We start from the raw sequence: 12,258 nt of genomic DNA, 5'->3' as shown, positions 1-12,258 counted from the left end.
CTCACGTCTTTCTGCTGTGCCGGCACAGAGGGCTCAGCTGTTACCCTAAAGCTGTGTTCTGCTGGAGGTGGATGGTCCGAATTACCCCCATGACTGAACCTTTTCTCCTCCAGCCTCCCATTAACTCTGTTACAAAGCCAGATGCTCTGCACTCATCCCCGGGGTTTAAAAGCACATGCCTTGGTGAGGAGGTGCAGCTCACACCCTACTGGCCCCTGCTGGCCCCTCCCTTCATCTCATGAGGTGCTGATGAGAAATCACTCCAGTTTTCTTGCTTGCTGAGCAGTAAAGTCTTTGAATCCATCTCCTGACGTGAGCACTGCTCCCTTCCCTCACATCTGCTCTTGCACACAGCAATTTGAGATCCCGATCTCGGAGATGTCTCCAGGTTTATTCAGGAACCGCGTGACGAGTTGCCCCACCTGGCAAGAGAAGAGAACTCCTGAAGAGCCTGCTTTGTCCCAGGGATCTGCACTACCACGTCGCACCCTTCTGCAAATGAGAGGTGGAGTGAACTGAGCGTGGTGAGGTGGGTTGAGCTGAGATGATTGGAGAGCAATTCCTTCACCAACACAGGCGCTCCCTTTCCCCAGCTGCCTTTCCCTGCATGTGTTTTCTAGCATCCAGCCATGGGCAGGTCGCCTTGGAATCTGCGCTAAGACACAAATAAAAGGAATCATTTTATTTTTAACTTCCAAATACACCCTGTTAATTCTCACGCCTACAGTTCCTAGTCCTGTCCTGACAAGCGGGGAGCCCCTGGCACTGTGGGCGTTTGTCAGCAGGCCCAAAACAGCAGCAGTGGGTGAGGGAGGGAAGCTCCCAGAGACCTGAGAGTGGATTTCTGCTATGCTGTGATCCAGCAGCAAGGGACAGGGTGGAGGTGTAATGTCCATCAGGGCACAGACCTTTTAGGTGAGGCTCTGCTTTCAGATGGCATCTGAATTTGATGTCGGGAGGTGAGACTGCAGCACCGTGTCACACTAACCCACATATGGCACTGCTTGGCATGGGAACATCAGTGTGGCTTGGCACTGGTGTTTTGGGGGCAGGCAGGAAGTTCCCAGAACCTACGGTGAGCAGAAGCCAGGAAGAGAGGAGTGTAAAAGTGCTGCTGATGTCACTGGGACTCGAGGGGCCTCGCTGGTGAGAACTGCTCATCTCTGCTGGCATCACCTCCCTGCTCTGCCTCCCCTCTGCTCCCAGCTGCAGTGCAGCTGCCTCCAGCCCGTGCCTAAGCCAGCATCCATCCGAATGAGATCTACAAGCAGCAGGTCTTTGCTCCTTGTTCTGGCTCTGATGCTGCATTGCCAGAAAGGGGGAAAATGTTGGCCTGTGGCTTCAACAGCCTCTCAGCACTTCCTCCATCCCACAGCCAGCGAGCCAGCAAGTCACGCAGCACCTCTGCCTGCTTCTTCTGACACCAGAAAACCTGGGATCTGCTTCTTGCACTCCCCCACCCTCAGATGTACAGATGGCCATGTTTCCCTTTCTGCTGTTTGGCTGTTTACAGCACTGGAACACAAATGAATAGTAGGAAGCAGTGAATGAACCACAGACTGGCTTACATGGCTGCACGCTCCAAATAATCGCAGCCCGGCTGAGATCCCACAGAAATCATCAAAATACTGAACTGAGGACGCGACACATTTGGGTGAATTTCATCTTAATGTCTGTGCTCAGTTGCTTCATATCTGCTTGTGCCTCCAGCTGATTTTTTTTTTCATTATCCATAGACCTGAGAAGCTGCTTCCAAAACTCCACTGTCTCCTCTTTCATCATTCAGAATAAAGCATCCCCCTGGGCAGGGGCTGGTTGTGCTGGCCCTGAGGAGCAGGCAGGGCTGAGTCCAAAACCCACACTCAGCCCCGTGATGCAGAGGTGGAAAGAACAGGGAAATTGACTTCAGGCTGCCAACGGCAGTGGGGGCAAAAGGCAGCTCCTTTGTCTATTGTTGGCCCTTCTGGGGCTGAGCAGTTTGGGGCCAGGTAGGTTGCATCCAGCAGGATAGGAAAGCGATGATGGAAGCAGGATTTTGCCATCCTGCTTATTTACAACATCCTGTTGTCCTGGAGCTGGAAGGAACCAAGCAGCAGGAAGGCAATGCTCTGCTGGTAGCCTCCAGCCTTCTTTGCCATCTCCAAACTTCCTTTGCTTCTCCCAGCACACCTCTCAGCACAGCTGTTGCTTTCTTACCACCATCCCTTCCAACTTCTCTGATCTCTGGATTCAAATCGAGCCAGCAGGGCCCATCTGAGCCCTGCAGGTAGCTTCGATTTGGGCAGAGCTGTACCAGTGTTTCATGCAGCCTCCATTTGATGAATTGCATCTGTACAGAAACAGAACCCTTCCAGTTCTGAACAATTATTGTAAGATGGCAATGGACAGGGTTTCACTGGGCTGTGAGTTTTAATGGGAAAGAGAAAGGTAGGAGAGAGAGGGAAAGGAGAGAAAGAAAAGAGGAGTGGAGGAAAAGTGAATGAGGAAAGGAGAAAAAGGCAGGGAAAAAGCAAAGCAAAGTGTGTTGTAGAACGTTCCCAAAGCCTTCACCGCGGCTCAGCCTCTGCCCCAAACCCTCTCTATTACATACTACGTTTTAATAGGAAGTGCTCGCGTTCAGCGAGCCAAGCGCAGCCTTTGTTTATGTCACCGCTGGAAGCAAGCGCTGGGAAATCACCTCCGCACACAGCCTTCCCTTCGTCCCACGGCCCCGTTTGGAGGCTCAGAAGGGCACTCTGGGGCTCGCCGGGAGCCGAGGAGGAGGAGGAGGAAGAGGAGGCGGCGGTCCCCTCCCTCTTTCCCCCTCCTTTCGCTTTCCTCCCCCCCACGCCCCGATTGTGCAATAGCGAGCGGCGGGGCCGGGGGCACCGCCCGGAGCCCGGCACCGGGGAGAAGGGAGGGAGGAGAAGAGGGAAGGAGGGAGGGAGGAAAGAAGGGAGGGAGGGAAGGAGGGAGGCGGCAGCTCCCGCCCGCCCCGCGCCTCCGGGGGCCGCGGCGCCGAGGATGCGGCAGCCGCCGGGCACCGCGGGGCTGTAACCGCCCGCAGCCGCCGCCCGCGGCCCCGGAGCCCATGGGATGTGTCCGCCGTCTCCTGGGTGGTGAGTACTCCTCCGGGAATCCTCCTCCCCCTCCCCGAGCCCCCCCCGTGCCCCGCACCGAGCTGGCCCGCTTCGCTTTCTCTGCCCTTCGATTTTCTGCCTCGTTTTCTCTCCCGTTCTCCCCCGAGCGATTGATGAGGGCGCTGCCACCGGCACGAATCGCTTGCAGACGGGGCGGACTCCGGGGGATCTGCTGTGCAATCATTAAACTATTTTCACCGCCGCCTATTAGCTCGAATGAAATCAGAGAACGGGAGATGGGAAGCACATCTGTGGGGCAGAGTTTTTCCCGTCCGTTCTGGGGCTTTGAACGGGAATGCTCAGCCGGTCGGTTCGCAAAGCAGCGCAGGACGAGCGGTCGTTTGGGAAGTGCAGAGGAAGGTCTTCCCAACGGCAGTCAGCTCCTCTCCCTTGAAAAGTTTGCGCTGAGAACGGATCCTGCAGGTTTTGCCTTTCCTGGAATCCGATGGAGCCGTTTATCTGAACTATCTGTCGCTGCTTCTTGAACCCTAACACAGTATTTCTATTTTTACAAGTATTTGCAGCAGTCGTTCTGTGTTCAATACAACAGTCTGGGGAGATTTCTCTTTTTCTTGCAGATATTTTGGGGCCAGAACACAGATTAGCTCATTAAAGCTGCAGTAAAATTGATCTGGACAATCCCTTATGCCATAACTTGCCTGCTAACATCTTACGATGGCACCATCCCTTTAGAATCTTGTGCTCTGCCCCACGGACTAACTCTTTTGTACAGGATTAACCCCATCAACTTCAAAATTCAGACTGTGTGATCTGTTGGTGCAGCTGGGGCACCACAGCTTTGCCATACGGATTCTTATGGGAAAAAAAATCAAATCAAATCAGCACCTCGCTGAAACAAGCAGGGTTTTCCCTTGTATTTTTAGCCTTAGAACTTAACATCCTCTTTGCAGTGTCCCACCGGCCAAAAATCTTCTGTCCACAACTGGCACTTTTGCTTTTTGAAGGCGGTTTCCCATCTCAAAAACAAAGCAGCTCGCCTCAAATTTGCAAACCACAGGATGGGAAACGGAATTTGCCTTCAGTATAAAAATCCCAAGTGTTTGCAAACAGCCCCGAGAAGAATCCGAGCTCTTGGCTTGATCTCTCAGCTCTGAATTCCATCTTGGGGAGTTTGTGGTCTTGCAAAGAGGGTGATTGAGCTCAGCCTCTGGAGTGCCCGCTTGTGTCTCCGCAGCAGGGAAAGGAGTACAGCTGGAGGGAGAAATGGCTCGGCCGCTTTGATCAGCCCCTTATCGACCTTCGCTGCGTGTACTGGGCCCAGTGCTGCAGTTTTGGAGAGACTGTCTGAATGTCAAGTGTGAGGTCAGCCCCAGCGCCTGGGAGTAATTGCAAATAGCAGCAGGGCTGCCAGAGGTTCCATTTGCCCTGAAAGCCGCCGGCCCCGCGGCGCTGCGTCTGCTTATATCTTAATGCCGTGGGTAAATAGTGCAGGCGATGGATTTCCTATCGGCAAAACAGAGATCAACCAAGCTAGTAGAACAGCAGCACCAGATTTCTGCCCTTGGTTTGGCTGTGGCCAGGATGCAGCCCAAGCAGGACCGTCGCCGGGGAGCCATCCCTGTTCCGTCCCCTCTTCCCACCTCCCGCTGTCAGCTTGGAACCCGATCCCGCTGCACGGGGCACGGCTCGATTCTTTATGCAAGTTTGGTAATGAATGAGCGACCAAGCCGAAAGCGAGCGCGGTTGGCATTCGAGACAACACCCATCCCCGGCTGCGAGCCGGCCTTACGCTGCGGGTGTGCTCAGCAAAAAGAAATCATAATCCCGGTGGCCACTATTTACTCAAACTGGTTTTATCTGGTTCCAGTTAGGCTTGTTTTGAGTAGGATGAGCGGTGCCAGATTCTGATCTCATTTGCACCAGCGGAGTCATTCGGAGGAGCCGGTCCCACTTTGCTAAGTGAAAGCAGAGCTGGGCCTGCTGGGAGCCAGCACCCCGGGGATGCGGCTTCAAATCTCACACCGGGAAAAGCGGCGCTGGGACCCTTCCCAGCTTCACTGTCAGCCTCAGGAGCGCTGGCTTCACCCAAAGCAGAGGGGTGTGCAGGGAACGAGGCACGAGGCAGCCCCTTCCCACACCGAATGATGTAGGAAAGGTGAAACTGAATCAGCGCGGCGTCCGATTTAGGGACGGCACATGGGAAACACCGGCGTGGGGTGGAAGGCGGGAGGGAGCTGAGCCTCGCTCAGGTCTGGGCATGTGAGCACGGTGTGCAGCTGCAGTGCTGCTCCAGGTGCCTGGAGGAGAGAGGGGACAGAGGGCAGCGCTTCGGGTCGCTGCGCTTTCCTGGCCGTGGCTGTGTGTTAACGCTGAGGAGATCAATCCGTTCGAACCAGAAAGTGCTTACGTTGCTCTCGCCTCCACCACAGCCCATCGTCCTTCCAGCAGTGCTCCTTTCAGACCCCATTCTAAGCCTCGGTCGTTAAGTAGCTTTCCAATGACTTTTGTAGGCAGAGGAGCTTGGGTTTCTCTTTCCAGCCGCATCAGTTGGGTTTTTCAGGCACTTGGCTCGCAGCTGAGAAGCCAAAAGTGAATTCTGGAGGGGAAGGGGATTTCGATGTGCTGCGCTGCTTTTCTCTCCTCCTGCTTTGTTCCTGCAAATCAGCCAGCCGTGCTGGAGTGGAAATCGGTCCATTGCAGAACGAGGAGCTCTAACACCTCCCGTTTCTGAAAGGAGCAGTGAGAAATGTTTCACAGTGAGAAGTGAGGCAGCATTTGCTCAGCAGAAGTTTTAAGCAGGATTTATCCTTGTGCATTTTAAACATCTTCGCCTGTTCCCTTTTCATTTTGTTGTTTCTTCCCGGATTTTGCAGCTCGGCAAAGCAAGGCCTGAGCTCTCAGATGGGATTTCTGCCTTCACTTAAGCACTCATCTGTCTTGCTGTCCTGAAGAATTACCTCTAACCACTTTCAGAGCTTGATCTCTTCCCTCTCCCCTGGTGATATTATCATGTCATCGCTCACATTAATTTGGGACGCTGCTGGCACAGCAATGGAGCCCCAAAAGGATCTGGTGCTTTCTGGTTTTTGTGACCAAGAGCCGACTCTGTTTCCATGCAGTATGGTGGGCTTTGAGCCATGGCTAGGCGATGTTTATAAAGCTCAGGGGTTCTTTGTCTCGCACAACCTGGGCTGCCACACGTGTGGCCATGGGCACCACGTACCCGTGTCAGCATTTTTATGCCTTTGGCAAAATTGTGAGATCCTGGCTGAGAAAAAATACACATAAATATATGAAACCACTCATGAAATGTTCCCCACGTTCCACCTGCAGGCTCGTCTTCTATCACAGTTTACACTTTCCTCTGGAAAAACAGGGTAACGCTGATTAGATCTTTTTTTTTTTTTTTTTTTTCTACTTCCCTCCTGAAGTGTTTGGTTTCCAAATGGCTGGGAACAGCTGTGGGCTGGGTGGTGGGAAACGGCCTCGCAGGGAATTGCTGTGATTGTGCTCTGATGCAGGTTTTCCCAGCTGCTTCCAGGCGTCGTTGGGACCGTTCTCCTTGCAGGGCTCAGAAAGTCCTCAGTGCTGCTGGCACCAAAGCTCCACCTCCAGACCCCCAGCTCCCAGGAGGTTGTGCCACGAGCTGACACCCTTTGGCCACAGATGTTTCGCCCTTTGGCTCCGTGGGTGCAGATTGTGGCTGGAAAAGGGCTTTGGGTTTCGAGGCTGCAGCTGCGCGCATGTTGTTTGTCTCCAGAGTCCAGGATGTGCCAGGCTCCAGGGCTGAGTCATTTCTTTGCTCCTTCATCTGGGAGAGGACTCAGGGCTGTGATAGAAGCGTTTTTCTTCTGGCTGCAGAATCGTGGTGGTCATGAGTGACCCTATGTGTCTTCAGGACAGAGCCAGGGCACCTGGGCACTGCGAGGGAGGAGAAGGAACACAGCTGGGGATGGGGAAGCTCCAAAGGGGGGTGTAGTTCCAAAAGGGGGAGACCTTCAGGGCTGATGATCTGCAGAACTGAGCTGAACTTTCTGCTTGGAAAGCTTTGAGCAGAAAAATCCGTGCCCTGCTGTGGAGAGGAGAAAGAAGGCCCTGTGCTCAGGGTGGTGCTGATCCTGCTGTCAGGCTAGGCTTGGGGTCATTGCTGGGGAGCACACACTTGTTCCTTGAGGGGTTGCACCATGTAATTTAGTTTGTCACTGAGGAATGTGCTCAACGCCTTTATTTAATGGTGAGTTTGCAAACCTGCTCGGATACCTCATCTTCCTTTCTCACTTCTCTTCCCAGCCAGGGAGGAGAAGGAAAACGGTGCTTTTGTCCCCTTCCCTGTGGCTATGGATGGTTTTCATGGCAGCTCTGTTTGCTTGGCTGGTTCAAACGACGCAAGAGAATGAGGCACAGCCATCAGCAGGCTGCTTCCATCCCCAGCTCCCTCCCAAACTCAGCTGCACTGCTGTAAACGTGCCTGGTGCCGCTGCAGCCCCTCTGCAAACAGCACCAGCCCCACGCTGCTGGGGCCCTGGTCATGAAGGCGCCCTTGCTCAGGAAAGCAGAGGGCTTTAGCATGTGCTTAAGTGCTTTCCTGAATCCAGGCCAGGGTTTGTGCTTTAGCAGAGCATAACCTCACCTGCCTTCCTCTCGGTATCGGAGGCAGGATCCCAGGTGCTCCAGGTGATCCCTGGTGCCTGGGTATCTGCTGAGCCAGGCTGCAGCAGGACGCTCCCAGGACAGCAGGGCCATTGGAGCTGCTTGCCTCTTTGTTGCCATGTGTACATGCAGAGAAACCTGGAAAAAAAAAAGCAGCCACCACCTTCTTTGGAAGGAAGGAAATTGCTTTCTAATCGGGCATGTGGAAGTGAACTTGCGTGCTGACTCCTGAGGAATTTCAGCTGTTCCCCAGGGGGTTTGCAATTGCTGTTTGGGTCACATCCCAGCTCTGATCTCGGACTTGCCTTTGGGAGTGGGATTCCTCAGCACGGAGCCGCTGGCATTTGAGGAATGAGTGATGCTTGTTTCAGAAAACCAAGCAAAGCCAGTGTGTGCAGCTTAGCTGCGTATTCCTCAGCAGAAAATTTCAGAATTTGCCTAATGAAATGGAAAGAATTCTCAGGGAAATGAGCCCTAAGAATTGTCTGCAGGACAAAAGTGTTTAATCACAGCGCTCTCATTAACAGCAACACAAGTTCAGGGGCTAAAACCTTCTTCTCCTCTCCGACCAAAACCTGCACAGCCTGCTTTGCATGGGCCAAGCCTATAGAAGTGGTGGTACGTTATATCATTTCAGTCCCAGTACGGTCAGGAAGTAAGAAAAGTTAGCAGAGACCCCGACTTGATCTGCTCAGAGATGGGGGGGCCAGGGAGAGAGGCTTTGCTGTGCTGGGATGGAGGACAGGGAAGCATTTAGTTCTGTATCCCTCATGAAGAAGGGTTCCTCAGTCAGACCCAGAGGTCAGCCTCAGCAGAGGGCTACCAGGGCTGAACCCTCTCCCCCATAATGACCTTACAACAGCAGAAGTGAGCTCTGAAAGCCCAGACAAACTTGGTGGCCCTCAGGCTGAGCAAGCACTGGTGAAGATGGCGTGGAAGGGCTGAGCGCATGGCTGGGAGGACTCCAAGCAGAGCTGACCCCAGTGGCCTGAGCTGATAAACACGGCGTTCTTCCTTTCTGTTAGAGGGCTGGGCCTGGGAGCCATGGGAATCAATAGGAGTCTTTCCAGTGTGGGCTTTGGATCTTTGTCTGGATAAATAAATAGAAGGAAATAACAAATAACACAGTTCTAACAAACAGTTTAGAAAGTACAAACGTCTGCCTTTCACTACGGCTTGATCCAAACCCCACGAAGGAAAAAATTTCCCTGTTCCTGTGATGCTGTTCCATCTGCCTTTCCCCAGTGATTGGGAGTGTTAACGCAGGCACCTTGGCCTGCATGGAAACTGGCGTGGGATCTCCGTGGGGGTGCTAAGTCACCTCCTTGGCCCAACACTGCTGTGAGCAAGCTCCTGCCTGCTGGTCACAGGACCCCCACTTGTTTGCAGACCGAGCTCCCATCCTCAGAAGAACCATCCGACAGCACTGCCGAATGGGAATGGCTCTGTAAACATCAACGCTCCTTTGGCCATTTCTGTGCTTTCCTGCCTCTGGAGTGAGGTTTCCTCGTCTCCCTGCTGCCTTGCAGCGACACCTGCTGCGCGCTGCTAGGAGAAGAGCGGTTTTCCTTCCTGGGAAAGCGGTTTGTCTGTGCTGGGAAGCCTTGTGGCTTTGGCTTTTAAGGTGGGAGAAGCGGAAGCGGGCAAGTCTGCGCCTTCCTCAAACACAAACATCTCTGCGGTCCGCGACCTCTCCAACCTGGCGCAGGCTGCGGTGGCGACGCTTTTGTTTTGCAAACTCCTTCCAGCCTGTCCTTGGGTAAGATGTGGTGGAAAGCCTGCTGTTACTCCTGGCACAGAGCTCGGAAGAGAGGGTTTGCTGCAGGGGAAAGGCAGAGCAGCTCGTCCCGCTCCTTGTGCAGCACTCCATGTGTGTGCGCCCCCGCCAAGAGCTGCCACGGGGCTGGAGATGGCTCAGCTTGCCTGTTTTCCTTCCTGCTAACGCTTTGCTCCCTGGCTCCAGTTGCAGATTTTCGGCAGAGCTGGCCATGATGTTATGGTTTGTGGTCGGAGCCCTCTTCCCAGCGCTTCTCCTGGCTGCGCCACCTCCCATAAACAAACTCGCCCTTTTCCCGGACAAGAGTGCTTGGTGTGAGGCAAAGAACATCACCCAGATCGTGGGGCACAGCGGCTGCGAGTCCAAGTCCATCCAGAACAGGTAGGGATCCTACCTGCCAAATCTCTCCCTGCCTTCGTCGGGAAGAGCAGGCACCCACCCTGAGCCCTCCTCACTCCCATTGTCTCCACAGGGCCTGCCTGGGGCAATGTTTCAGCTACAGTGTCCCCAACACCTTCCCTCAGTCCACAGAGTCCCTGGTTCACTGCGACTCCTGCATGCCAGCCCAGTCCATGTGGGAAATTGTGAGTATCCCTGCCTGCTCCTCTGTCTTTTCTGCCCCTTTTCACTCGGGGGATCTCAGCTTTGCACTGCCACCTCTTTGGGGGAAGTCATTCTCTTTCCCTGAGGTTGCTCTGCTCGCAGTTTCCTCCAGGCTGCCTCAGGTGTTTCTGCCCTGCCTTGAGACGGCTGGGTGCCAGGGGTTGCTGGAAGCAGTGTGACTGTGGTGATGCACGGTGCATTTGTCAGTGTAGGAAGAAGCATCTTCTGTCAGTCCCTGCATTATTCATCCTGTGTGCCTCTCCTCTGCACCACTCCCCTTTGTCACCTGCTCCTGATTTAAGAGTCACCTCCTGCCAGTCACCCCCAGACCTCCCAGCATCTGTTTGTTTCCTGCCACACGGATCCTGGAAGGACCATAAGCGCTGTCTCCAAGGGAGGTTTGGGCAACCAGGGCACTGGCTCCAGCTCTCTGCTTTGCTTTGGACTCAGACGTTTGGGCAGATGGCTTAAGCCAAACTAGCTGAGATTATTGGCACCCTGCCTTCTGCAGTTACCACTGATGTTGCTGTGCCTGTAGTGCCTGGGAGCAGGTCCTGCCTCAGTCATTTCATTTCCCCAGCTGGTGCTACGTGTCTCTGCAGCTACAAGATGTTCCCAAGCACCCTTGTGTCGTGACCACGACTATTTGGGTAGCAAGCCATGACTTCTAGCTTAAGATACCCTGAGTCTGCTGTGCACTGGGCAGGGCAAGATGGCCATCAGGAGATCAAGCCCATGCGCTCATTCTGTATCCTCGTCCCTCTCCCCAGGTGACACTGGACTGCCCAGGCAACGACGAGATCCCCAGGGTTGACAAGCTGGTGGAGAAGATACTTCACTGTAGCTGCCAGGCTTGCGGCAAGGAGCCGAGCCACGAGGGAGCCCTGTTCAATGTCTACTTGAACGCAGAGGAGAACATGCCTGCAGAGGGCCCCGGCCCCCACCACTATGCCCACCACCAACAGGAGGTAGAAGAGCCCCCTGCTTCCAGCCACCACCACCACGAGGAGGAGGGCGACGAGTGACCCGGCCCTCGTGGACTGTCCTTGCAACACGGGCAGGGAGTTTGTGCGAGGGAGAGGGCCAGGGCTTGGGGAGGGAGGGGGGTGGTAGAGGCTTTCCTGTCTAATATCTACCCTCATGCTTTGCTCTCCACGACACCCCAGGGCTGGAGGAGCGTTTTGAGGCACGAGCAGGACGTGGGGCTGGAGCAGTGGGGCCACAGGAGGGCTGGGGGTTTCTGATGCAAAACTACTTGCACATCATAGTAATAATATATTGAGAGAAGCGGGGACGTGGGCAGAGGGGGCTTTGGCAGAGAGTGGGAGCTGAGCCGGGCTCCCCAGGGCTGTCTGCAGGATCCTCAGCCTGCTGTGGAGCCCTTGATGAGCTCTCTAGGCTTTTCTTTTGTATGTGGCTCTTGCCTGGCCTGGAGGAAGAAGGGACGCAGCTTCCCTGCAGCCACACAAGAGATGCACATCTCTTCTGCAGTGTGCAGGATGGGGGTCTCCCTTCTTCCTTGTGCTTTCCCTGACTGCCTAGGGATGCCTGGGCTTGGCATGGGTTTGCTGTTCCTCCTGGCACTCACTGGGTCTTACTTCAACCCCCATGCCTTCGTGTTAGGTAACTCATAGGGAGTATTTTGCCCTGGCTGTGCCTCTGGGACTGTGTGTGAGGTTGCTGGGAGCCATGGTGGCTAGATCCCTTTCCTTGCTGGTCCTCAGGGCCACCACATAGCTTGCAAGGGTGAGGGAGCTGCACTGTGCCATGAGCACTGAGGCTTCACGTTTCACAGCCTGTGCTGGGGTGGTGTTGGTGGGAGCCGGCCCCTCTCCCCTCCTTCCCTGCTGCACTTTAATTGTGGTGGAGGGAGAAGGGGGACAAGTCCTGGGATGCTGATGGACCTTTGTAGGGGACTGCTCTGGACCCCACTGCAGATGCAGGGCTGGGCTCAGGGTGGGGGCCCCTCCTGCTACCCCTCTCTCTGTTGTATAAAGCTAATTTCTTTGGCACTGTCCTGACAAGAGCTTCCAGAGCTTGTAACCAACGCCTCCCTCTCCTTTTTACAAGTTTTGGTTTGTGTTTTTTGTTGGTTTTTGGTTTTGTTTTCTTAAATAAATTAGTTCTGACTTCCATTTCTGGGCGCTC

At 54.4% G+C, this 12,258-nt stretch overlaps 1 protein-coding gene across 1 annotated transcript; it reads left to right on the top strand.

Moving 5' to 3' along the window:
• Nucleotides 1-2,955: 2,955 nt before the first annotated feature.
• Nucleotides 2,956-12,245, top strand: NBL1 (NBL1, DAN family BMP antagonist). The gene is made up of 4 exons (XM_031613686.2): nt 2,956-3,098; nt 9,694-9,888; nt 9,980-10,091; nt 10,881-12,245. The coding sequence occupies exons 1-4, from the start codon at nt 3,076-3,078 to the stop codon at nt 11,133-11,135; spliced, it is 585 nt and encodes a 194-aa protein (XP_031469546.1). The 5' UTR covers nt 2,956-3,075; the 3' UTR covers nt 11,136-12,245.
• The last annotated feature ends 13 nt before the right edge of the window (nt 12,246-12,258 follow it).

Source organism: Phasianus colchicus, chromosome 22 (genome assembly GCF_987193195.1).
Source record: "Phasianus colchicus chromosome 22, bPhaCol1.hap1.1, whole genome shotgun sequence".
Lineage (NCBI taxonomy): Eukaryota > Metazoa > Chordata > Aves > Galliformes > Phasianidae > Phasianus > Phasianus colchicus.
Note: the sequence above shows the minus strand (reverse complement) of the source record. Positions and strands in the feature narration are given on the sequence as shown.